General features: G+C 39.1%; 2 protein-coding genes, 1 long non-coding RNA gene and 1 pseudogene across 3 annotated transcripts; 2 read left to right on the top strand and 2 right to left on the bottom strand.

Annotated features, from left to right (window-relative positions):
* The first annotated feature begins 7935 nt into the window (after nucleotides 1-7935).
* LOC141708249 (acidic endochitinase-like) lies at nucleotides 7936-8985 on the top strand. Its single transcript, XM_074511765.1, has one exon. It carries the CDS (start codon nucleotides 7967-7969, stop codon nucleotides 8861-8863), a length of 897 nt encoding a protein of 298 aa, XP_074367866.1. The 5' UTR covers nucleotides 7936-7966; the 3' UTR covers nucleotides 8864-8985.
* A 144-nt stretch (nucleotides 8986-9129) lies between these two features.
* Nucleotides 9130-10269, top strand: LOC141708250 (acidic endochitinase-like; annotated as a pseudogene).
* A 168-nt stretch (nucleotides 10270-10437) lies between these two features.
* Nucleotides 10438-15372, bottom strand: LOC141708248 (plastidial pyruvate kinase 2-like). Its single transcript, XM_074511764.1, has 12 exons — nucleotides 14981-15372; nucleotides 14443-14703; nucleotides 14152-14317; nucleotides 13300-13434; nucleotides 13071-13181; nucleotides 12878-12966; nucleotides 12597-12659; nucleotides 12317-12492; nucleotides 11783-11885; nucleotides 11506-11654; nucleotides 11049-11157; nucleotides 10438-10792 (listed from the first exon to the last, which is right to left on the bottom strand). Exons 1-12 carry the CDS (start codon nucleotides 15173-15175, stop codon nucleotides 10685-10687), a joined length of 1665 nt encoding a protein of 554 aa, XP_074367865.1. The 5' UTR covers nucleotides 15176-15372; the 3' UTR covers nucleotides 10438-10684.
* Nucleotides 15373-16196: 824 nt separating this feature from the next.
* On the bottom strand, nucleotides 16197-17274 carry LOC141706216 (uncharacterized). The gene is made up of 2 exons (XR_012568707.1): nucleotides 16979-17274; nucleotides 16197-16728 (listed from the first exon to the last, which is right to left on the bottom strand). It is a non-coding gene; the product is annotated as an uncharacterized LOC141706216 (long non-coding RNA).
* Between the last annotated feature and the right edge of the window lie 8974 nt (nucleotides 17275-26248).

The following is a 26248-nucleotide window of genomic DNA, read 5'->3' as shown; positions in this document are numbered from 1 at the left end:
ATTTATTTCAAGTTTTATGCAACTAATAATGATGCGGAGTATGAGGCGCTGATTAATGGCCTGAAAATCGCTTTGGAAATGGGGGTGCGAAACTTAATTGCAAGAAGTGACTCAGAGTTGGTAGTGAATCAGGTGAATGGGGGATTTCAAGCGCGAGGCCCGCGAACAGAATTATACTTGAGATGTACACAGCGCCTGATTGGAATGTTCAAAGAAGTTAGATTGGAATGCGTTCCGCGGGAGAAAAACAGTAATGCGGATGTTTTGGCAAAAATGGGGTCGCAACAAGAGGCTGTATTGTTAGGATCCATCCCTCTTGAAATCCAGGAGGTTCCTAGTATCCCAGAGATAGAAACTATGCAAGTGGATGAGGCTCCCAAGGAAACATGGATGACGCCCATTCTAGCTTACATTCGCAAGGAAACACTCCCCGGGGATAAGTTTATGGCTCGCCGACTCCGCTATCAGGCTACAAGATACGTGATATACGACGAAGTCCTGTACAAGAGAGGGTTCAACCAACCTCTGCTTAGGTGTGTTGAAGAAGAAGAATGAAATTACATCCTAAGAGAGGTGCATGAGGGAATCTGTGGCAATCACTCGGGGGGTAGCTCGTTGGCAATGAAAGTGTTGCGCCAAGGGTATTATTGGCCCACAATGAGAGAAGATGCTACAAATTTCGTCAAGGCATGTGATCGCTGCCAGCGCTTTGCAAACTACTCGTCTATGCCGGCTACACTCTTGACGCCTATGGCAAGCCCATGGTCGTTCACCATGTGGGGAATTGATCTTATCGGAGAATTGCCGAAAGCTAAAGGGGACGTCAAGTATGCAGTGGTTGCGGTCGATTACTTTACTAAATGGGCGGAAGCTATGCCACTGGCTACTATCACCGCAAAGAAAATCAGGGATTTTGTTTTCAACTCAATCGTATGCAGGTTTGGAATCCCTTACAAGCTTGTTTCCGACAATGGAAAGCAGTTTGATAGCAAGGAGTTGCGACAATTATGTGAGGAATTGAAAATCAAGAAGGAGTTTGCAGCGGTTTATCATCCTCAAAGTAATGGACAAACAGAAGCTGTTAACAAGATAATAAAGCATACCCTCAAAACCAAGCTGGAGGAACGTAAAGGAAATTGGCCTGAAGAACTCCCGAAGGTGATGTGGTCATACAACACTACGCCACGATCTATTACGGGAGAAACGCCGTTTATGCTGACTTACGGCTATGAAGCTATGGTCCCCGTGGAAGTTGGATCGGGATCACTTCGCAGAGATTGTTACAGGAAAGAAGATGCTGAGGTTAATCAAAGGCTTCATTTAGATCTCTTAGAGGAGACGAGGGAAAATTCTCAGCTAAGGCTAACGGCGTATCAGCAACGCGCCGAAAGGTATTATAACAAGAAGGTAAAGGGACAATTGCCGAAGGTGGGAGATTTGGTACTTAGGAAAGTGATGCCCAACACAAAGAACCCCCAACATGGAGTGTTTGGAGCTAATTGGGAAGGACCGTACAGAATAAAGTCCATTCTGTGGAAGGGGACTTATCACCTTGAAGATATGGAAGGAAAACTGGTTCCGCGAGCTTGGAATACGGAACATCTCCGAAAGTATTACCAGTAAGGCGCGGTTTTGGCCTCTTACGTATTTCTTTTATTATTTTAGGTTATGCCCGGATTATAGGCTAGAATTAAATAAATTCCTCCTAGCCTAGGGGGGTAGTGCATGTACTACTTACCTTGGAACTAGTTGAAGGATCATTTTTAGAAATAATTTCCCCACAGAGCATAGTAGCCGTGGGACTGGTGCACTTTTGACACCAGAGCGCATTATGAATAAAATTTTGAAAATTTCCAAAAGGATATTTGCTCAGTTTGTTTGGTTTCATAACGCGTCCTAAACGTAGGGCGCGCCCTAAGCTAGGGTTTTATATGAACGATAACTGTAGTGGTTGTCAAAAAGGAACAATGAAACTCAAGTAAAATGTACTATTTTCAAGGATGCGCCCAAGTTATCTTGGTTGATGCTCCTTTAGACTGAATGTTACTGTAATATTGACAACATAATTGAAAAAAGAAAAAGTCCTTGTTAAGGACACGTCCTGTTTGAAGAATGATGTAAGGCGCGTCAAAACCATAGGACGCGCCCACTTGTGCCTTGGTTAAACACATAAGATGCGTCTAGCTGGAGAGGACGCGCCCACGTTGGAATTTACTTAATGGAGTAAAAAATAATAACAATGAGTCAAAGGTGACGCGCCCTTAACACAAGGTGCGCCCATATAAATGACCAATTGAGTAAAAAAAAAAAAGTGCAAGTGAATGTTCAAAAATAGTCTTTACAACTTGCAAGGCTTCAAGGGGCCCGCACCCTTAAATAGTTCAAGTACATAAAAGATAAAGGACGCGTCCTAAGTAGGAGGCGCATCCTGTGGCTTGTCTTGGCCTTCTGCAGGGGGAGGCTGAGTCTGAAGTGGAGCAGGATCAGGGGACGCGTCCTCTGCCTCTAAGCCCAGAAAAATCCTCTTGTTCTTGATGGATTCTGCGGCCCTGACCCTGAAATCATTTACCCATATTTGGGTATCTGCATCAAACTTTGAGAATGTATACTCTGGGTCGTAGGCAATGAACCTAGAGCACCATTCTTCAAATCCAGCCTGGAAGCCGTGCTGATAAACCAGTTTTTTCTCCTCTGTTCATCCATGCAGCCTATCATCATTCAGGGTGTCAAGCTCCAGCTGCATGGTGGAATTCAGGGCGATGACGCTGTCCATTTGCTTCTCTATTGCGGAGACATTGCCTTCCAACACAGCTTTTTCCGTTTCTAGACGCGTCCTCTCCCCCTCCAGGCGTCTGATTTCAGCATCTTTTTCTTGGGTAAGCAGGGCAATGTGTTTTTCCAGAGATTGGACCTTGTCTTCGGCCTGGCTCTTTGCAGTGTCAGTAATGGAAAGACGCGTCCTAAGTCTTGCAGCCATATTGGCACTCTGCCTGGCATGAAGGTGAAGCTCGGCTGCAGCCCTGACCATAGCCTCCTCTGTTTGTTGCTCAGTCCTGAAAGTCCAACCTCTCACTTCGTCCTCAGAAAAGTCACCCACTGAGGACGCGCCCAGATATCTGAGGACAAAGGACTGGTCATCAGGGACAGTTTTTTGACGCTTTGAGGGCGCGTCATCTACCTTCTCAGGAATGTCAAGCACAGTGGTGTCGATTATCTTGGGAGGAGGAGAAGGAGTTGCTATAGGAGTTGGGGTTTTTGCCTTTGGATCGACCTTTGTAGGAGTCTGTTTCCTTGCCCTTAGTTTTTTGGAAGCCCCAATTGCGAATCCTTTGGGGAGTGAGGCCATATCTGTAATAGAAACAGGAAAAGATATTAGTTAAAGGCATTAAGACGCGTCCAGGAAGCAAGACGCGCCCATGTTGTGATATAGGATTCTACATGCATGGCAGATTAAAAGTAAGAAGGTACATGAAAAGATGGTAACCAAAATGAGTAAATGCATAAAGGTATAATCAGGAAAATGAAAAACATGAGTAATGCATATATGTATCAAGCAAAGAATGACGCGCCCTACACATATGGCACGCCCTTCCTAGAGACATGTTGGTTGTGACAGGTTATGGAAAAACTTGAACTGTAGGAATATAGAACAAGAAGGACGCGTCCTGTGGAAAAACGCGCCCTTAGCAGATGTATGTACATGAAACACCTTTGATTCTTATGTAAGTTAACATTTTTTGAATGGGGAGCTAATTTTTGTAGCTGTGGACGCGTCCAAAATTTATGACGCGTCCTCCCTCACTTAAACTTACCTTATCTAAGTTGAATTGCTTACTAATGTCAATCTTGACCACCTCTGCGACACTGAGGCCCCTGGTTTTTTCTGAAGTTGTGAGAACAGGTTCGCCGTTATGAAATTAACGGAACTTGCAGATAGAGCCAACCTGGGGTGATAACGCGCCCACTAGCTTGAGGTTGTCTTCTGTAATCATGTCTTTGAGGTTAAAGTGCTTCTCTGCATACTGGAGAACCTTGTCTGCCCTCTTTTTCCTTTTCCCTGATAGTTCTTTCTGGACTCTTTTGTCTAGAGATAAAGGATGGTAAGAATTTGTTAAAGAAAAAAAGGGAGGACGCACCATACCAAGAGGGCGCGTCCGGTATATGAAAACATATTTTTGAGTCACTTACTTGGTTCTAGGTTGAAACGAACACGGGATCTCTTGACGTCATAGATATAAAAGAAGGGTTCTTTCCAATCCCTTTCATGGCTGATCTTGCCTTCATTAAATCCCTTGTTGTTCAGCCACTTGTTGACAATGAAGAAGTGATAACCAGGAATTGATTTTCTTACGCTGAAAAAGAAGCTGAATTCCTTCATGGAGGGCGCGCCCAGCCTGAGGTTGTGATACATCATGTACAAAGCCCAAGCCAGTTTGTATGAGTTTGGAGACAACTGGATCGGAGCGACGTCATACCACTTCAGGATCTTCTTAATGTATGGGTGCAAGGGCGCGCCCACGCCTAGAGAAATCAATTTTGGAGTAAGCACCATTCGAGGAATCCTTTGATTCCTAATGTTAAAAATATGTGGCCTCATGGTTCGAAGAGGGCGCGCCCAGATGCCTTCCATGTCGTAGTATTTCATGTGCCACTGGATTTCCAGGTCAGACGCAGTAGAATCAAGAGCTACGCATGCCAGTTTACCCTCTCTTTTCCTTTTGGCATTCTTCTCTGCTTCAGTAAGGGTACCGAGCCTCGCCCAGTCACAATCTATTTCTACATCTGAAGGTTCCCAATGCTCTAGGGGAGGATCAGACTTTTGAGGAGATACGGGATACGTCTCAGGGTCAGGAATCCTTCTTTCGAATTCACTTACACTGTGTGTGGATGCGTCCCCAGAAGGAGCCGCGCCCTGAGAAGATGACGCGTCCTGTGTGTTTGACGCGTCCATATCAGAAATAGCCATTCCTTGAGGTTTTTGGCTTGTAGAAGGGATAATTTCGTCGTCCGTCCAATCTTCGATGGCGGCCCTTGTATGGAGAATTGGAGTTCTTTGCCTTTTGACTCCCTTCTTTTCCATTCTTGAAATTATGGGAACATGGTCCATGGAGTCAGAGCTGGAATCAGACATTATTGAGTTTTTTGATTTAAGGGAACGGAAGACGCGTCTTTCTGCTCTAAGGAAGGAGTTTGTCCTGTGGATGTTGGGAAAGTCGGGTTTAAAAGCTATCAGGTGTGGGGAGTAGATTCTGAGGCGTTTGTTGAGGGCTTTGAATGGATGAAATGGTGAGAAGGAGGACGCGTCCTCCAGCTGCAAAAGAATGAATAAATATTTGAGGACGCGTCCATATCCTAAAAAAAAAAAAATCTATTGTATGAAATTCACTGTCAACACACGTCCTAGTAAGGTGTTGCCCTTATATGACCTTTACTTAAAATGGCTCAAGTAAATGCCTTTATCAAAGAAAAATAAGGCGCGCCTTGACAGTAAGACGCGTCCTGCGTGGTTATGATGCGGAGGAATATTAATCGACCGTTACAATTTAGGGGAGATAAGATAAATCCTAGAAACATGTAGTTGGGAGATCAGGGAAGCTAAACGTGTTATATTCACCTATACATACATATATACATATAAATGAACATGAAGAGCAATTGATATGAACAAAAAGCATATGAACGGTTTCTTGCTCATTAAAATCAATGTATTTGGCCAAATAAAGAAATAAGAGGAGATTTATGTACCTTTTGAGTTGAGGAGTGGATTGAGCTAAAGAAATAGGGAAATGGCTGGATAGATCGCCGGAACTTGGACCTCGAAATTCCTGCTTTAAAAGGTGGCAATGGCGGTTGTGTGAGAGAAAGAGAGATGGTGGTGGTGGTATGGTGAAATTAGGATATTTATAGAAGGACGACCTTGTGGATGACAGCTGTACGCTACATGCAGAAGGTGAAAGAAAGGCGCGTCTTCTAGTAACGACGCGTCCACCTGTTTTGAGCCAAATTTCGCTTGGAAAGAAATTCCAATTTTGTTTTTAACTACAAATGGAATTTGGGGGGTAGTTGTTATACCCAAAATTTGGTATTGGATTGACTCGGGTCAAACGCGGGCTAAATACAGTCAAACTCAGTATTGCGTTGTGAAAGTGAGGACGCGTCCAAGTATTCAGGACGCGCCTACTTGGGAAGGGATATGTTACGAGGCGAGAAGAGTGCATGGTCAAGGAAGGACGCGCCCAGGCTTTATGGACGCGTCAATATTCATGAAAGTGCTTGGCAGATGAAATCTTATGGTGATGGATGCTTTAGGACGCGCCTACTTTAGCAAGGATGCGTCATTGAAGGTGAAATGTTGTGCATGATGGTTTAGAGGAGACGGTGCAAGTCTAATAAGGTTAAGGACGCGCCCTATATTCTAGGACGTGTCCTGTGATTTTGAATGTTATGAGGAACGATTGATGAGGAAACAGGTTTGGATTTATGAAGGTGAGGACGCGCCCAAAGGGTCAGGACACGTCCTGTGTTTGATCTATATACTTTTGATGTTGAATTCAGGACAAAGCTTGCATGGGGAGGAGCAATGGAGGATTATTTTTGCTAACGTATTTGTTGCAGGTACTCTTTGAAGAATTCCCTCCTTGAGACGGTCAAGGAGGGGGATGTCCGTGAAAAGCTAGAAGGCCTCCAGGGGTATGCCTGATGATTGAAGGCCTCCTCCTGTATTCAACGGGTGTCCTCGTTGGGGATGCGGGGTTAATTTTGGTGTGTGCTTTGGGAGCTCTGTTCTTGTATTCAACGGGTGTCCTCGTTGGAGAACTTTGGAGTCATCCTGCACTTTGCACCCAAGAGCTTGGGATCACCTGTCCTGCTATCTGGTAGGTTATCCTCATTCGGGGGACAGGGACGCGTCTGGCATTTGGGGTGAACCGTGGCTATACCTGCGTTCGTAAATCAAGAGAGATAGCTGTAGCGGAGTGTTATCCTTGCGCAGGGAGATGCACTATCCGTGAAGTCCTACGATTACGGACGAGCCTTGGGCCTTTGCGGTTGGGCCTCATAGTTGGACATTCTTAAAGCTAGCGGAAGATGGATATCGGATGGGTTTCTACTGGGCTTAGGAGTAAGAAGTCTAAATTCATTAGACTTCCAGTTCTACGAGAACTACGTCAGGCTTGATCCCTATATAAAGGGTACGTAGGCACATTGAGAGGGTAAGAAGTTGAGAGCTGAAAAGAGAGCCACCACTTACTCTGATCAATCTCAGCCTAAAACAACCACAATCAACCACACACCGCTTGAGTTTCCGGCAAAGAACCACCGTCACAGATCTTAGTTCCGGCGAGAAACCTCAATATTTTTTGTTACCAGATTCCTCCGTCAACAGGATGGTTATTGACCGATATATCCCCGTAGATTTATACCGTTTTGTGGTTCATGGCATTTTGTATATCATGATCTAAAAAGAATGTTTTTGAATCTCAGGGTTTCATTGATATATTGGTGTAAATCTTAAGGTTTAAAAGGTTATTACCCAAAATAATATTCATCTGATGCTCACTGAACAATTGTAACGTGCCAAGTTTAATAAGTATGTTACTGATTCTTGTACGGATGAATAAAATTTCAATCCTAGAAAGAGAAGAATATCCAGAAGGCCTCTATAGGCCCCTAAGTTTAAAAACGTGTAGAGGCCTTATTTTCCAAATGAAAGACTGACTTTGAAGTCTTTCCCTGAGGTCTACCATCCCAAATTTCAAACACTTAGCGAGACAAGTCGATCACAATAAACCAAATACAAGATTGTCCGTGACGAATAGTTTTCGTGGAAGATGCCTTTTTGTTTTCCACACTTTCATTTTCACAATATTCAACTCTTTTCCTTATCACCACAAATAACCACATTTGCAAGCCTATAAAATGTCCATTTGTTGGAATCAAAGTACATCAAACAATTTCACCTTCAAACATGGCAAGCATTTCTGCAAAACTCATTTTGCTCTTCCTCACATTCACTTGTGCACTTTTCCATTCCTCCGAAGGTGCTGGAATTGCCGTCTACTGGGGACAAAGCGGCAATGAAGGCTCCTTGGCTTCCACTTGCGCCTCAGGAAACTACAAGTACGTACTCATAGCTTTCTTGATAACCTCCGGGAGTGGCCGAACTCCGGCCCTCAACTTAGCTGGCCATTGTAATCCTGCCACCAACGGCTGCACCTTCTTGAGCTCTCAAATTTCCACTTGCCAAAGCAATGGCATCAAAGTCCTCCTTTCTCTTGGGGGCGGACAAGGATCAGATACAAGTATGACTTCTCCGGCTGATGCCAGGCAAGTAGCTACGTACCTGTACAACCACTTCTTAGGTGGCCAATCAACATCTCGCCCTTTTGGGAGTGCCATATTAGATGGCATAGACTTTGACATCGAACACGGTTCAAATCTTTATTATGATGATCTTGCCCGAGCTCTCTCTGGATTCAGCACACCACAAAGGAAAGTGTACTTGTCAGCAGCACCACAGTGTCCAATCCCTGATGCTAAACTCAACGCTGCAATTCAAACCGGACTTTTCGACTACGTTTGGATACAGTTCTACAACAACCCACAGTGTCATTATACAGGCACTGCTACTAATCTCTTGGCAAGGTGGAGACAGTGGGCTGCTGCAACTCCGTCACGCAGTCAGATTTTTCTTGGATTACCAGCGGCTAGTGCAGCAGCACCCAGCGGAGGTTATATTTCACCGAATGCATTGATCTCTGAAGTTCTTCCAAGTATAAAAACTACACCAAGTTATGGCGGGGTCATGCTGTGGAATAAGCTGTTTGATACAAGCTTTAGTTCTGCTATCAAGAACAGCATCTAATATGTTTTATCTACTAGGGAGATTTTATAATAGATACTAAAGCCCTCTTGTTATCAATAAATCTGAATACACTCCTGCCTCTGAGTTTTGAATAAAGAGATTACTGAAATATATTTGTGATACTTAACTGTTTATTATTATCAGAATCAGTTCCCAAATCTCTAGAAGAATCCATAGAGTGATAGAAAGAAGTAAGCATCAGAAAGAAACCTGCTAAATGCAAATTTCCAAGACGCACCGAGAAGTTTACTATGTAACTTGACCCGACGTCAGACATCCAAAATTTCTAACACAAGCCTAGTAAGGTCCAGGATTTCATTTTCAATAAATTCAACTCTATTATGCAACATAACCACATTCTTAAGCCTATATAATGTCCACTTATTGGAACGAAACAATATCAAACAATTTTACCTTACTTTCATGGCAAGCATTTCCCCGGTGCACTTTTTGCTCTTCCTCGCGTTTACTTTTGCCCTTTTCCATTCCTCCCAAAGCGCTGGAATTTCCGTCTATTGGGGACAAAGCAGTAATGAAGGCTGACTTTTTGCACCACAGGAAACTAAAAGTATGTGCTCGTAGCGTTTTTAGTCACCTCAGGAAGAGGCCGAACTCAGGCCCTAAACTTGGCTGGACATTGTAATCCTGCCACTAACGGTTGCTCCTTCTTGAGCTCCCAAATTTCCACTTGCCAAAGCAACGGACTAAAAAGTTCTTCCTCTCTCTTGGTGGCAGAAAAGGGTCAGATACTAGCATTTCTTCTCCAGCTGATGCCAGGCAAGTAGCTACCTACGACAGCAACAACTTCTTAGGTGGACAGTCAGCTTCTCATCCTTTCGGGAGCGCCATTTTAGATGGCATAGACTTTGATATCAAACAAGGTTCAAGTCTTTACTATGATGATCTTGCTTGAGCTCTCTCAGTGTTTAGCACAACATTTGACAACATAAAGGAAAGTGTACTTATCAGCAGCACCACAATGTCCTCTACATGACGCTAAACTAAATGCTGCAATACAAACTGGACTTTTTGATTATGTTTGGATACAATTCTACACCTACCCGCAGTGTCATTACACAGGCAATCAGGCACTCCGTCGCGCAGTCAGATATTTCTTGGATTACCTGCGGCTCCTGCAGCAGTGCGCGGTGGTTATATTACCAAAGTTCTTTCGAATATCAAGACTACTCCTAGTTATGGGGGCATCATGCTCTGGAATAGGCTGCTAGACACAAGTTTTAGTTCAGCTGTCAAAAAACAGCATCTAATATGTTATATATTTAGGGAGAAAGTAACATTGAATTAGTAGAAAAAAAAAAGAAAAACAATTCCCTGATAGTTTCTTGACATTGGAAAAAAGAAAATAAGTAAAGATTTGTTTGGTCGAAAGTCAGGCTCATACTATGGCTTTATTATGTCACTTACATCTATAGAAGATCAACATATGTGACTAAACGATTAATAAAGGCAGCTGAAGCTGTTACAAGCACAATGTTTACGAAAGATGAAGCAAATGAACGCTATGTACCGGGTAGCATAATCACCCATGTATAAAGACTGTTCGAAAAATCTCATTGGCGAAAAAATGAACTTTAATAATATTTCAGTAATCGGCAAGCTCATGTTAATTTAACAATTATAACAAAAGGATTACTAACAAAATCACTAAAACAATTGAGCTGACAAGATTCATAACACAGGAAAGGCTTCATAGTACAAGCAAAATTATACTCAATGTGACGAACGGAAAAGGAAGTAATCAGCAATCAACCAAATTCAAGAAAGCCGCACCCTCTTGCATTTTCAAAAAAATTTGCCCTGTTACACTTTCCTGATCTGGATATTGTGGGTGGACTGCAATCGCCAGATTGGCTGTTTGCCACTCTGCACAAGAGCTACTTGTTCTCCCTCCTTTACCATCCCTTGCTCCTGTATACAAGTCACACCAATTGTATAAGAATCCATAGAGGTTGATTTGGAAATAAACTGGCAAAGTAGCATCCACAGTTGGATACTTGCAGCTAAGTTCAGAATATTGAATGAGGAAACAGTCACTTCCAACTTTAGAATACATGGCAATACATCAAAGAGCACATTTTACAAACTCCTAATAGCAGAATTCATGATCCCTTAGATTCAAATATTGTGAATATATCTGTCTTTTTTTTACTACAACGAAATTTACCTTCAAGAAAGTTGATGCATCTTCAAAGGTCTTTTCTGCATCATCTGAGAACGGCATGTATATTGGGGTAACTCCTTGATATAAAGCTAACCTCCGGTGTACCGTAATTCTGCATATCAAAATCTTTTAATAAGTAAAAACATTCAACTATATAACTTACAAAATAAATCAATCTTTCAGATTTAATGATATACGTTGCCACAGCTAACTATCATGTTTATAATCAGACAGTAAGGGAGATGTGATATAATAATTTACAAAACTTAGCCATATTGCTTGCTTGAAAAATAATGGACTATACCAATTTTAATTGATGCACCATTCAGAGACTGAAGCTCAAGAAAACTTCAATAAATGAAATATTTCTAGGAAAACAGTGTAGAACAATTTTTCATTTTTAGAAGCAAATCTTTTAATTTAAGTGTCATTTGGATTAAGATATAATCTTAAAACTTACTCATTTGTAAAGGCGAAAATGGTTCCAGAAGGTCGATAATGGCTGAGAAGGATAGCCATGGAACCAGTTCTTGTGAACACCACTATTGAGGCCTTCAGATTGTTGGACATCATTGTGGCATGAAATGCAAACATTTCACTTGTATGGTTCTGTCCAAAAGCACAGTATTCAGCATGCAACTATATATCAGTAGTTCTATTTAAATATAAATAATTAATTTAAATAGGCGCTAAGTTATGTAAAAGAGTGGACGTGACAGCATGAAAATAAAAATTACTTTGAATGCTTTTCCTAGATTAGGTGGTGTTTCCCCACCAAAAATAGTTGCTTCAGTCCGAAGGGAAACTGCATGCATGACTTGGACAGCTTTCAATGGAAATCTGCAGAAAGTAAATTCGTGAATCTTAAACTTTAGTACGAGAAAGGTAAATTTATTTGCATTTAGAATTCCATGAATTTTAAAAAGTCGAGACTCTCCAAAGTCTCTGACTGTTTAAATGCTATTGCAGAAGTAGTAAGAATGATAATCAACAGTTGCAACATGGAAGAATCTCTGGTAATTAAGAACGATGGCAGTACATATCTTCTACATAGACCTACCAATATTGTCATACGTTTTTTTCCAAATGATTAAAATACATTAATAAAAACCAGAAATCTGTTGTTGGATAAAGATTACAAATGGAAAAAATCCAATCAGACATAATATGGTTAGCTTCTATTATATTGGTTTCCCCTGGCATGAACAGAGTTAGCAATTAAAGGCAAATCACTGTCCCAACAAAGAGAAGATTCATAAAAAGTGACTTACTTCCCATGGGCAGTTTCTCCAGAAAGCATAACTGCATCAGAACCCTCTTTAACAGCTATCGCAATGTCTGATACCTCAGCTCGCGTTGGTGTCGGATGAACAATCATGCTTTCCAGCATATTCGTTGCCACTATAACAGCTTTCCCCATACTACGACACAACCTAATTATCTCTTCCTGTGGCATAGAAAAGTCAATTTCTGTGTATAGAGTAAATTTGGCAACATAAATCATTCTATATGCTCAACTCTGGCCATTAAATCTAATAACTGTAATAATACCTGCAACGATGGGACCTCCTCAACTGGAAGCTCAGCACCAAGATCTCCTCTAGCAACCATGGCCTGGAAAAGCAGCATTATAAAACTATAAGCACATAGAGTTAAGGAACCTCACATTTAGGGTAAACATTAACTCAAGGGATCCAGCAAGGTGCTTTATGTATTTTTTTAAATAAAGTGAAGAGTCACAAGTGTGTATTATCTATGCATTGCCATCACAGTCCCCATGCTAACAAGTTTCAGCTGAAAGAAACATTCGAACAAATGAAAGTATAATATACCCCATCAGATGCAGCAATTATAGAATGCAGATTTGGTATGGAATCTGCACTTTCAATCTTTGGAATAACATGTATATCCGCACCACAACCTATCAAATAAATCAAGAAACTATGAGTATAGTTAGAGCCGAAGTAGTATACATTGGTTTTATGCCAATGGCCTGAGTTCCTAATTTCACAAAAAAAAAATTACTTTTTAAGTAGGCCTTCAATTCATGCACCACCTCAGCATCTTTAACAAAGGAAACTGCATAGAAGTCAACTTTATTGTCCACTCCAAACTTGATATCATCCCAGTCTTTTTCTGTTGCAATGCACATCAGTAGAACCAGTTAGCCCCATGTACAAACAAACAGCTCAACAATCGCCTAACTTAAACAGAAAAAAGATTAGAAAAGGTAGTTAATATCTAAAGGGCTAACCAGTAATGGATGGCAATGTAGCACTTTTTCCCCGGACATTTAGATGTCTTCTTGATTTGAGCTCGCCACCATCAACAACTTCACACTTAACTGAATCTTCATCTTTAGATTTGACCACTAATGACATCATACCACCTACAACATAGAGCAGATGCAGTGATACATCAATATCGTTAAAGCTAATCATTATCTTTCATAAATGTAGCAGCAGAGACTGTCCCTAGCACTTCAATTTGTAAATATAATGTCAGGAGCATCTTTACTGTCATAGTATTTTAATCTTTAAATATATAAGTAGAGAATCTTGTCTAACCATTTTTCTGATATGATAGGGATAGATTGTGTTGCATAAACAACTGCAGATGATTAAGTGAATCAGCATGCTAACTGGAAACACTGCTTATTAAAATTGTTTTGCCTTAAACAACTGCAGATGAATAACTGAATCAGCATGTTAACTGGAAGTCTGGCTACATATTTCAAGACAACAATCTTATGACTTGTTTAGGAACTTGGAATACATTTTAAATGTTGGATATGTACAGATGACATGTTTGGATAACAAAAAAAAATTGGATTTGGATTTGATTCGATTCCAAGTCAATCAGATTCGTTCAAGCATAAAACTGAGGATGTGAAAGAACAACTAAATTCATTTGAAATGAATTTCATGTTACCAAACACAATCTTATGGAAATGATGCATGGTCATGCTGCACATGGAAGCTGACAAAGTGACAGTAGTAAGCAATTTCAAGCTGTAGTATGGCTACTGCATTATAAAAATAAAATTTGTGAAGGTAATTCAGATGATAAAGCTAATGAAAAGAAGAAACAGAGCATTATGACTTACCATCAACAAGAAGCATATCACCGGCATCAACATCATTCACAAAATCGTCATAGTTAACACTGACACAGTCAGCAGTGCCAACTCCTCTTTTGATTGTGAATGTGAATTCTTGGCCAGGTAATAACATTACTGGTTCAGGCAAGTCACCACTCCTAACCTCTGGACCCTGATATGAACAAAAGACTTCTGAATTATTAACATGTATAATTATATCATGATAGTATAAATCTCTATATATAAATATTTGACAATCTATATATATATATATATTTGGAAACAAATGAAACTTGCCTTGGTATCAAGCATGATGGCAATAACATTATCTTTGTGCTCGTTATTATATTCTTTAACTAAATCAATAACTTTCTGGTGAGACGCGTGATCTCCATGAGACATATTCATCCTCGCAACATTCATTCCTGCCTCAGCCAACTTCCAGATCATCTCACGAGTATCGGTTGAAGGACCAATTGTACACACAATCTTTGTCTTTCGTTTAACCGTTGGCTTAGACCACATACTCACTGATGTATCACCTGCCTTCTCAATTTCCTGTACCCAATAATGATTGTGTAAATACAAATATAAAGAAATAAGCTGTTCAGTATATAGAACACTATGAACTTCAAAATTAATTATAAATTCATAATTAGTAACAATCATAAAACATTTTATCATTCTCACTCGAAAATATCATTACTTCTACGTAAATCAGCTTTCACGAGTTCCCACGCTAAAACATTCTCATACTCATTCAAATCAGAATAACACAAAAATACAAACACCGTAATAAAATTAAAAAAAATGTGCATATATATATAAATAAGACCTTAGTTACGTCTTCAACATGAAGAGCAGCACGAGGAGTGTTGACCGCAACACTGAACCGAACAGAAGCGCGCTGACTTTTCCTGGCATTGTTGGAAACGAACACTCTAGAAGCAAATCCAACAGTCTTGCGGCTCTGAAGAGATCCAAAGCTAGGGTTTGCAAATGAACTCTGTATCGATCTCGTAGCCGCCATTACTTAGAAATGATAACGAATGCAATGAGAGCTGTTGTGTTAGAGAATGATGATTGGATGTATAGGTGTATGTATATATTCAATTGAAGTTGTGTTTATAGAAGAAATCGCCAATGTAAATGTTAAGTGGCGGAGATTATAATGCTGTGAAGGTGAAGATGTTCTGGCTCTTTGGTTGTATCGAAAGTGCTTTTAGTTTCTTGCGCTTAATTATTTTTTTAATTTGAATCGTGTATTAGAGGCTTTTAAGTGGGCCTGTTAATGTGGAGTGTTGGGTTTAAGTCAAACCAAATCTGATATTTAGGGCTGGCCCAGTCATAATTCTTTGCAGTACGATAACTAACTTTGAAAAACGAAGATTTCTATTTTTATCAAAAAACAATAAAGGTTTAGTATTCATGTTAAAAAATATTCTAATTTCTGGTTATGATTAAATCAATAGTTTTGCATTTACATAATCATTTCTCAATTAAGAAATTGTCATTTGAGTATAAACATAAATAAACATGTACAATTTAAAGAAAATTTGTTTTACATATAAATTCGTGTCATAATTAGTTGTAACAACTTTACTTTCTTTTTTGTAATATTATATGGTACTAAAATTAATGATTTTAATGTAGCTTTTAATTACTTTTAATTTGTAATTGGACTGCTTGCCGCTTCACGTTTCAAAGGACGGTGACTATATCAGTAAAAGTCTATCGGCAACAACTGCTACTAGCAAACAATTCATCATTCTTTATGCATGCAAAATTTATCCATGTGTGTCATTATAAATTTATGGGGCTATGATTATTGGCAGCGGGGTACAAAACCTACAAGCTAGTGTCATTATAAGTACTTTGAGGTCAATTTCTATTAGTCGTAAATTTTGTTCATTTACAGAATTAAATTAGTTTAGGATTATTCAGTTAGCAAAACAGAAGATGTATATCTTTATCTAGGACTTAGTATATGATGTATATAGTTTTTCTTAAAGATTAATCTGAAGAACATATATTAATTTCAACTCTACATATCTCGTCAATATCATCTTTTACATTTTCTGTTCATATCATCTTGTAATCCTCCTATATATACAGAGACATTTCATTCAATAAAATACAAATTCGCCAATTTGTTGACTATCCTTTTTACATGGCATTAGAGCTGTGAACTTTATTTTATTTGCTGACCATGTCTGACATAACTCCTACCACCAACATCAAACCAGAATCATCATCTTCACTTAACAAAGCAGAGCTTTATGCAATTCATCATTCGAATAGTCCTTCAACAGACATCTCCGCTGACATGAGATAATTATGGGTCATGGAGACGTACGGTAACAATGACGCTTCATGCTTAAAGTAAATTTGGTTTTCTTGATGGGTTGCTCCCGATTCTAAAGGAGAAAGATGATATCTCTACCTGGGAACGATGCAACAATTTGGCTGGAAGCTGGATTTTAAACTCACTCTCTCCTGAAGTCCATCAAAGTATCCTATATGCTGAAACTGCAGAACGAATCTGGATAAATTTGGAGGATCGTTTCTCTCAATCAAATGCTCCTAAAATTTATCAATTGAAACAATCAATATATAATCTCAAGTAGGAAGGTATGTGTATTTCTCTTTTTTTTCTGCTAAATTGATTTGTATTAGAAAAGCAAAGAATATACGAAGCATCCACCCCTATGATCTATGGCAAGTCATAAACGGGACTATCTATAACCAATCTAAAGAAGATTGGAGAGGAGATAGAAAGCAAAAAAGTTAAACAAGATGTAAGGAATATGTTGTAAGTTTGATGATAACTTACCAAAACACTCTAAATAGATAAAGTTAAATGTTAGTTTGTAGCTTTCAGAATGAATGAAACTGGACCAAGAGTTGGTTGATGGTCTTTTAAACGGATGTTGAATCAACAAATAATGAAACTTATCCGTCAAAAGATAAAACTCATCCGTTAAAAGTTGATTCTCATCCGTTGAATGAGAAAAAGACCATTAGCAAAGGAAAGCTAACAAAGCTGAATGAGAAATATGGTTCAGTTATAAAGTGTAATATCCGGGATATATCGTGTAATTATTTTTTCTATTATATAATTATTATGTGTGTTCAGTATCTATTCTGTGAGTTAATTGTTAAGTGTTATCTGTACTTGAATATTCAAAAATAATATTAATTGAGTATTTTAATTTTTATATGTCCAAAATAAAATATAGATAATTGTCATATCTTCCTAATTATTTTTATGTTGGTTTATGGATTTATAAGAATCATATGAAATTTCTAAAATCTTTTTCCGCGTAATTAAAATCTATTTTATAAAAACGGGAACCAACCGACGTCAACCGTTGTTACGTTTTTGGAACCCGAAACTCGTTCGAGAACTCCTTCCTAACCTAATTGTAATATTCCGAGCATATTCCATGTTTCGACTTTTTCGATCCGGCTTACGGTTTGTCCTGCGCGGGTCCCGGCGCAACATTTTCGATACAATATTCGTTTCGGTAAATCAATAAAACCCGTATTTTCGATAAACGGGAGCTTTTTATTAAACTATCCCAATTATCACTTCGTAATACGTGTAACCAGGCGCTGAGACCAAGACTGCAGTACAAATTATACTGATTTGGATAATTATCCCGAAAACCGATACCGTTTGGATCAGTTTTTACAAATAAGCGTACCGTTTTATATCCGGAATGATCCAACGGGATACAAATTTTCCATAATTATAAATAGCCTTTTACCGTATTTTATTTCGTATCAAAATCATTTGTAGATAGTTAATTATATAATTTTCAGAGAAAAGCCCTAATTTCTTAAAACTGTTCTAAGAATCAAACAGCAAAACGAAGGCGTTACCGATCTCTGTTTTTAAAGCTTGAGTAACCAAAACGAAGGATTTGAGGTGTTCTATCAGATTCTGAGCTTTGTTTCACTGCAGAAATCAAGGTTATTTTTCTAAAAATTTATTTATTTTCGAATTTATTTTATTAAAAATATGAATTTTTGTTCGGATGATTGTTTGTATGATTTGATGATTGCATGTTGTAGAGCTTGTTTTCCTGATGATTTTCATATGTCATACGTCTGATTTGGAGTTCAATAACATGCTCAAAAGTGGGTTTAATTTTCGAATTTCAAAATTAGGGTTTATAACCCGTATGAATGTTTTCGATTGAAATTTGGGGGTTTTTGATTCAGGGGTTATTAACTGTTGATTTATAGTGGGTTGTGTTCCTTATAAAATTTGCAATCGATTGATATATAGCTCGTTAACAGAGGATGCTTGAATCGAAGGGAGTTGTGTTTTAAAAATTTGCGATGTTCGCCGGAAACCGGCGATGTTCTTGGCCAATTTCCGGCCAGAACAGGGATGATTAGAATGTTTTGAATGCATGAACAAGTTCCTGGTGTTGTGTAGTATTGATCTGGAGGTGTTGGTGGGGTGAGGACGTCGGGATCGTCTTCTCTGGCCACCCCCGATTTTCCGGCGACTGAAACTGCAAAATTGCAGTTTAGTCTCTGTATTTTTGAAGATGGTGAAGTTTAGTCCCTGTAGTTTGCAAAGTTTTCAAAAATAGGATTCCTGTTTATAAAATGTTTAAAAATCATATTTTCTATTTATTTTTATTATAAAAATTCATTTTTAATTTCTGAAAATTCTGAAAATTATTATTTTAATTCCGAAATTATTTTTAATTCACAAATAAATCTGAATTAATTAGTTAATTAATTTTAGTTAATTTATAATTGATTAATTGGTCAATTAATTCAAAAATTAATTGATTAATTGATTTAATTAATTATTAATTGATTTTAATTAGTTATTTAATTAGATTTAATTATTTAAAAATGATTTAAAAATTCTGAAAAATAGTTTCGAGCTTTAAAATATTATTCTAAATTATTTCCAAGGCTCGATAATTATTCTAAAATTATTTCGGAGCCAGAATGGGCCAACCGAACCCTGTTTATTATTCCGAAATTGATCCAACGACCCGTTTTAATTCCGAAAAATATTTTAAAAATCATTTTAAATACCCGAAAGCATATTTATGACCCGAGACTTCTTTATAGATGATATGTCATTGATTACGTGATGTATTATGTGTTATACATGACCTGTTGTTTGACTATCGGTCTATATATTCAGTGTTTACTTGGTTATTGCATAGATTTCAATCCGTTAATCGGATTTGGGTAAAACGAAGGGTAGATAGAAGTATGTGTTGAATAGAATCCTGTGAGTTGATGATTGATAGATGCTTATGATATGTGAGCAGAAGAGGCAAGGCGTAGGAAAGGGAAACAGGTAGTTGAGGAGTAAGACGATTGAGATTGAAAGCAAGTGCAGGATAGTAAGCTAATATCATGCAAGTGTTCTGAACTCTCTCGAGATATTGTAATTCTTGACAGTCTTGTTGATATTGCAAGTGCTTTGAAGCACGGAAACCTAAATCCTGATTTCAGTTATTGTTCTTGAGCTATGAACCATATTCTTTCTAATCCATTGATTATTGTATACCCAAACAAGAACCACAAATCTACGATACTACTCCACAAATACATACAAACTAAATACCAGACACTGAATTGAATTATTATATACTCAATCCATGATATCTTATGCTTTGAAAGACCAAATCCTTGAAACCCTGAAACGTTGTTTCCTTTGTTATCCAATTCTTTCATTACCCAGCATTCAATCTTTGAAAGTACCTTGTTGATCCTTACAAGGATTGAAACCCTTTCATTGTTAAACATTTATTGTTGTTAATGATTTCGGTTATTGTTTATTATTGCATATTCTGTTATTATGTTAGAATTGGATTGTTTTCTATAAAATTATGGACCAGATTCGTGGTCAGACCATATAATGGTCAAGTTAGGCCAATGTGTGCCTTGGATCCAGTAGTTAGAGCAATGCTGTGTGCCTTGCTCGGGGTTAGTGCGTGACTGATCAGCAGCCTAACATTGGTTTTTAAATTAAAAGTATAATATCCAATTCTAAATCATAATCCATTGTTCACTTGATATCATAAACATATTCACCTGATGATCATTATTCTCAGTTTTGTCATTGTGACTTGTTGAGCTAGTTAGCTCATTTGTGCGATGTTGTTTATATTCTTTCCAGCTAAAAAGGAACCAGTTGGTAAAAAGGATCCCCAGTCCAGCGCGAGAGCTAGGGGTTCATGTTGAGAAAGCTGAGCTAGTAGGCTTCTTTTGGAATAATTTAAGTTTGTAAAAGTTTGTAATAATGTTTAATACTCAGTTTGAATTTGAAATAGTTGGGATTTGAACGGTTTGTAATATATTGTGTGTCTGGCTTGTGTGCATACTTTAACCTGTTGCGGTCCGTGGTGATTGGTAAGTAGGATCATTGCATATATTATTATTATCTTTATTATTGTTATAAGCAGGTTATAATTAAGGTGTTTGTGTGGACCCCAAACTTCTGACCCGGGTTTGGAGGGCGCCACTGGTTTGGTATCAGAGCTACAGGTTATAAGTCACTGACACAAGCCTAGGTTAACGGGAATGGGTAGAGGGTTAGGATTAGAAGTAAGGCATAGGATGATAGAACATTGAGAGGTTGAGTGTTTCGGTATATCAGGTATTAGTGTAAATTACGTCGTGGTACGAGATTCTTATATTACGATATGATTTCAGATAGCATAGATGGCCGACTCTTTTATTCCCGTATCAGCTGATCACTCAGAGCCTTCAGTTGGAGCACCAGCATCGGATCCACGTCCTGTCATTCCACCAGCATTGGCTATTCTACCTCCACCGGTATTGCAGCCCGTACCATTGCAGGCTATTCCACCTCCAGGCATGAGGCCACCTGTCAGAGGACCCCCACCTGCTGATTCAGGCTTTACTAGTCATTCAGTCACAGGAGTACCTTTCTAGTTCTCTTCCTATCCTGTTCCATATCATCAGTTTGAGGCTTGCCTTATGGAGCAGCGATTCCTACAGGGTTAGATCCAGGAGTTATTGCATATCATGCGTACCAGAGAGATGGGGAGTGGTGAGAGGCGACTTAGGGAGAGGCTCCAGGCGTTTCGTAGAGCAGCTGCTGTGAGGATTGTTGAGGCTACACATGAGGACATCACCCCTGATTTCCTAGTGGAGTGGGCTAAGTGGGTTCTAGAGGAGCTTGAGGAGATAGGAGGTCCAGATTTGCCATGAGCCAGAGATTCTGAGATGGAGATGCTGAGCAGTGTTGTTATGATTATGTAGTATGGACAGTAGTGTGTAGTGTGTATCTGAAGACTTTTGAGTTGTATTTATAGACTAGCGATGCTGACTAGTGAGTAGGTTGTTGTACCCTTTTTGCTTTGACTTTCGAAGCGTCTTTACGCTTGTACTACCCTAAAACTTTTGATCTATATATATCAGTACCTTTTTCCTTTCCAACACTGTCATTTATTTTATCGCACCTGTTTTACCTTACCTTATTTATTGCACCAGTTATACCCTGTGATACCATGTGCCCTGTTTTCCATAACTGTTTATATTCTGTAAAGAAGCATGCAATTTATTTAGTCACAACTGTTTTCAAAAAGAAATATTTCTGTTTTGCAAAACTATTCTTTTATGTAAAAGATTGATTCAAAAGCTAAATAAGTTGATTGATTCTTTACAGAAAATGCCTCCCAAAAGAAATACCCGCACCAACACCCAGAATGAAGAAACCAACAACAATAATAACCAAGATGATACAACCCAGAATGTGAACCCAGGACCCATGGACCCAGCAATAGCCCAGATTCTTCAAATCTTGGCACAACAAACAGTTCACCTGGCACAACAACAACAAAGACAGACCAATCCCCAGGTAACTTTCAAAACTTTTCAGACAATAAACCCACCAGAATTCAAGGGTTCCTTAGAGCCAATTGAAGCAAATGTTTGGTTAAAGGAAATAGAAAAGGCATTTGCCTTAGTGAAAGTGAAAGAGGAACAGAAGGTTGAGTTTGCAAGTTACTATCTGAAGAATGAGGCCACCTATTGGTGGGAAATGGTGAAGACAGTGGAAGGCACAGATGTTATTAGTTGGGAAAGGTTCAAGGAATTATTTTTTGGAAAAGTATTTTCCTCAGTTTGTTCAGGATCAAATGGAGCTGAAGTTTTTAGAGTTAAAACAAGGGAATATGTCGGTAACAGATTATGAGGGGAAGTTTGAGGAATTGTCAAGGTATGTGCCGTCGTATGTTGATACTGATAGAAAGAAAGCTAAGAGATTCCAGCAAGGCTTGAAGCCATGGATCAGGGGGAAGGTAGCTATTTTTGAATTGAATACCTATGTCGGGGTTGTACAGAAGGCTATGATCGCAGAGACAGAGAGTGAGATGTTCCAGAAAGATAAGGAAAGCAAGAAAAGGAAAGTTGAGGGAAGTGAGGGTCAGTCACAAACAGGGAAGTTTCCAAATTTTAAGAAGGGCAAGTTTCAGCCAGGGAGAAATTTTAATTTCAGGAGACAAAATGCAGGAGACGGAGGCCAGGGCAATCGTCCAGCTAATGTGAATCCGCCGAATCAGTTGAGATTAACTTTTCCAGATTGTCAAGTATGTGGAAAGAAGCATGGAGGAGTTTGTAACAAGTTGAATATGGTATGTTTTAAATGCAACCAGAAAGGGCACTACTCGAGGGAGTGCCGAAATCAGCCAGCAAGAGAGCCAGCAAATAAAGATCAACCTATCCGGAATCCAGCAGTGAAAGTTCCAGTCATTGGATTTACATGCTTTAAATGTGGGAAGCCAGGATATATGGCCAGGGATTGCAAGACACCAGCCCCAGTTAGTAATGCATTGAGAATTATGGGATCTACCCCAACAGTGAATGAGACTCCGAGGGCTAGAGTTTTTGACATGTCGGTGAAGGATGCGATCCAGGATACGGATGTCGTGGCAGGTACGCTTAATGTGAACTCTTTATGTGCCAAAGTGTTAATAGATTTGGGAGCACCTCGATCGTTTGTTTCACAAGATTTTGTTTGTAAATTAAATTGTCCAGTTGAGTGCTTAAATGAAATAATGACTGTGGAGTTAGCAAATCAAGAACGTGTAGCTGTGAATCAAGTTTGTGAGAATTGTGAGGTTGAGATTTTTTGTAGTAAGTTTTGTGTAGATTTGATACCATTTAAGTTAGGAGAATTTGATGTGATATTAGGGATGGATTGGTTATCTAAGCATGATGCTCAGATAGATTGTCGAAATAAGAAAGTAATGGTGAAAACGCCAGACGAAAGAATAGTAACGTTCAAAGGTCAGAAACAAGTAAAGAAGTTCTTAACGATGATTCAAGCCAAGAAGTTACTACGGCAAGGATGCGAGCATTTCGTAGCATACGTGATTGACAAAAGTCAGGAGCCAGCAAAACATGAAGATATCCCAGTAGTGAATGAATTTCCAGACGTATCTCCCGACAAATTGCCAGGACTTCCTCTAGATAGAGAAATTGAATTTGCGATCGACTTAGCACCTGGAACAAAACCAGTATCCAAGGCCCCGTACAGAATGGCGCCTGTTGAGATGAAAGAGCTAGCAAAGCAATTGCAGGAATTGTTAGAGAAAGGAGTAATCAGACCCAGCGTATCCCCGTGGGGTGCACCGGTATTATTTGTCAAGAAGAAAGATGGAAGCATGAGACTGTGCATCGACTATAGGGAGCTCAACAAGTTGACAATCAAGAATAAGTATCTGTTACCCAAAATTGATGATTTGTTTGACCAATTGAAGGAAGCCAAGTATTTCTCCAAGATCGATTTAAGATCGGGATATCATCAACTGAAGATCAAACCAGAAGATATACCAAAGACAGCTTTCAGAACAAGGTATGGACATTACGAGTTTTTAGTGATGTCTTTTGGATTGACCAACGCCCCAGCAGCGTTTATGGACCTGATGAACAAAATTTTCAAGGAATATTTGGACAAGTTCGTTATAGTATTTATAGACGATATTTTAATCTATTCAAAGACGGAGGAGGATCATGCGACACATTTAAGGACAACTTTGGAGATTTTAAGGAAAAAGAAGTTATATGCTAAATTCTCGAAGTGTGAGTTTTGGCTACAAGAAGTTCAGTTCTTAGGACACATAGTCAGTAACGAAGGGATCAAAGTGGACCCGGCAAAGATCGAAGCAATTACGAATTGGGAGAGACCGAGAACACCCACTGAGGTAAGAAGTTTCTTGGGATTGGCAGGATATTATCGACGATTCGTTCAGAATTTCTCAAGGATTACCACACCATTAACAAAGCTTACACGAAAGAATGAAAAGTTTATATGGAATGACAAGTGCGAAGAAAGTTTTCAGGAATTGAAGCGGAGATTAATCACAACACCTATGTTGTCACTTCCAGACGGTCAAGGGAATTTCGTAATTTATAACGATGCTTCCTACAAAGGATTAGGATGTGTTCTTATGCAGCACGACAAGGTGATTGCGTATGCGTCAAGGCAATTGAAACCACACGAACAAAAGTATCCTACTCATGACTTGGAGCTAGCAGCTATAGTTTTTGCTTTGAAGATTTGGAGACATTATTTGTATGGAGAAAAGTGTGAGATTTTCACGGATCACAAAAGTTTGAAATATATATTTACCCAGAAGGAACTTAATATGAGGCAAAGGAGATGGTTAGAATTGATCAAGGATTATGATTGCTCGATTAATTATCATCCCGGTAAGGCGAACGTGGTGGCAGACGCATTAAGTCGGAAGGAAAAGTTAAATGAGTTATCAGTACCTGAAGATATATATAAGGAATTTCAGAAATTGGAATTGGAAATTAGAGTTTGCGAACCCGAGGAAGTGAAAGTGTACAGTATGACTTTCCAGCCAGAGTTGTTGGAGAAAACAAAGAAATGTCAGAAAGATGTAATGGATCAAGATATAAATCGTTTGGTAGGTGAAGAATTATGCACGCAGAAGGATGATCAAGGCATTTTGAGATTTTCATCTAGAATCTGGATTCCACCAGTGACGGAGTTAAAGAATGAAATTTTACAAGAAGCACATAGTTCAAGATATTCCATCCATCCAGGGAGTACCAAAATGTACAGAGATTTAAAGAAGAATTATTGGTGGCCAGATATGAAGAGAGAAATTGCGGAATGGGTTAGCAAATGTTATACCTGTCAGAGAGTTAAAGCAGAGCATCAAAGACCAAGCGGATTGCTGCAGCCATTGGAGATTCCAGAGTGGAAGTGGGAACATATTACCATGGATTTCATAGTTGGATTACCAAGGACAAGGGCTAATCATGATGCCATTTGGGTTATAGTGGATAGACTTACCAAGTCAGCTCATTTTCTGCCTATAAATGAAAGATTTTCGCTCGACAAGTTGGTCCATATGTACCTAAAAGAAATTGTAGTTCGTCATGGAGTTCCAGTGTCTATCATATCTGATCGAGATCCAAGGTTTAATTCAAGATTCTGGAAGAGTTTTCAAGAATGTTTGGGAACAAGACTGAATATGAGTACAGCTTATCACCCCCAAACGGATGGCCAAAGTGAAAGAACGATCCAGACAATCGAGGATATGTTACGTGTTTGTGCGATTGATTTCAAAGGAAGTTGGGACGAACATTTACCTCTGGTAGAGTTTGCTTACAACAACAGTTATCATGCCAGCATTGGAATGCCACCCTATGAAGCCCTTTATGGACGCAAATGTAGATCTCCAATATATTAGGACGAAGTAGGAGAACGCAAGATACTTGGACCTGAACTGGTACAGCAGACAAAGGAAGTTGTTGAACTTATCCAGAAAAGATTAATAGCCGCTCAAAATCGTCAGAGGAAATATGCAGACCAATCAAGGAAAGACATGGAATTTGAAGAAGGAAGCTTGGTATTACTGAAAGTATCACCATGGAAAGGACTAACGAGGTTTGGAAAGAAAGGGAAGCTAAGCCCAAGATATGTCGGACCTTTTGAGATCCTAAAGCGCGTTGGCAAAGTAGCTTACGAATTGGCGTTACCTCCGCACATGGAGCACATTCACAATGTTTTTCATGTATCGATGCTCAAGAAATATAATCCAGACTCTAGGCATGT

The sequence above is a fragment of the Apium graveolens genome, chromosome 2 (assembly GCF_009905375.1).
Source record: "Apium graveolens cultivar Ventura chromosome 2, ASM990537v1, whole genome shotgun sequence".
In the NCBI taxonomy this organism is placed as follows: Eukaryota; Viridiplantae; Streptophyta; class Magnoliopsida; order Apiales; family Apiaceae; genus Apium; species Apium graveolens.
This window is presented reverse-complemented; position numbering and strand designations above follow the sequence as displayed.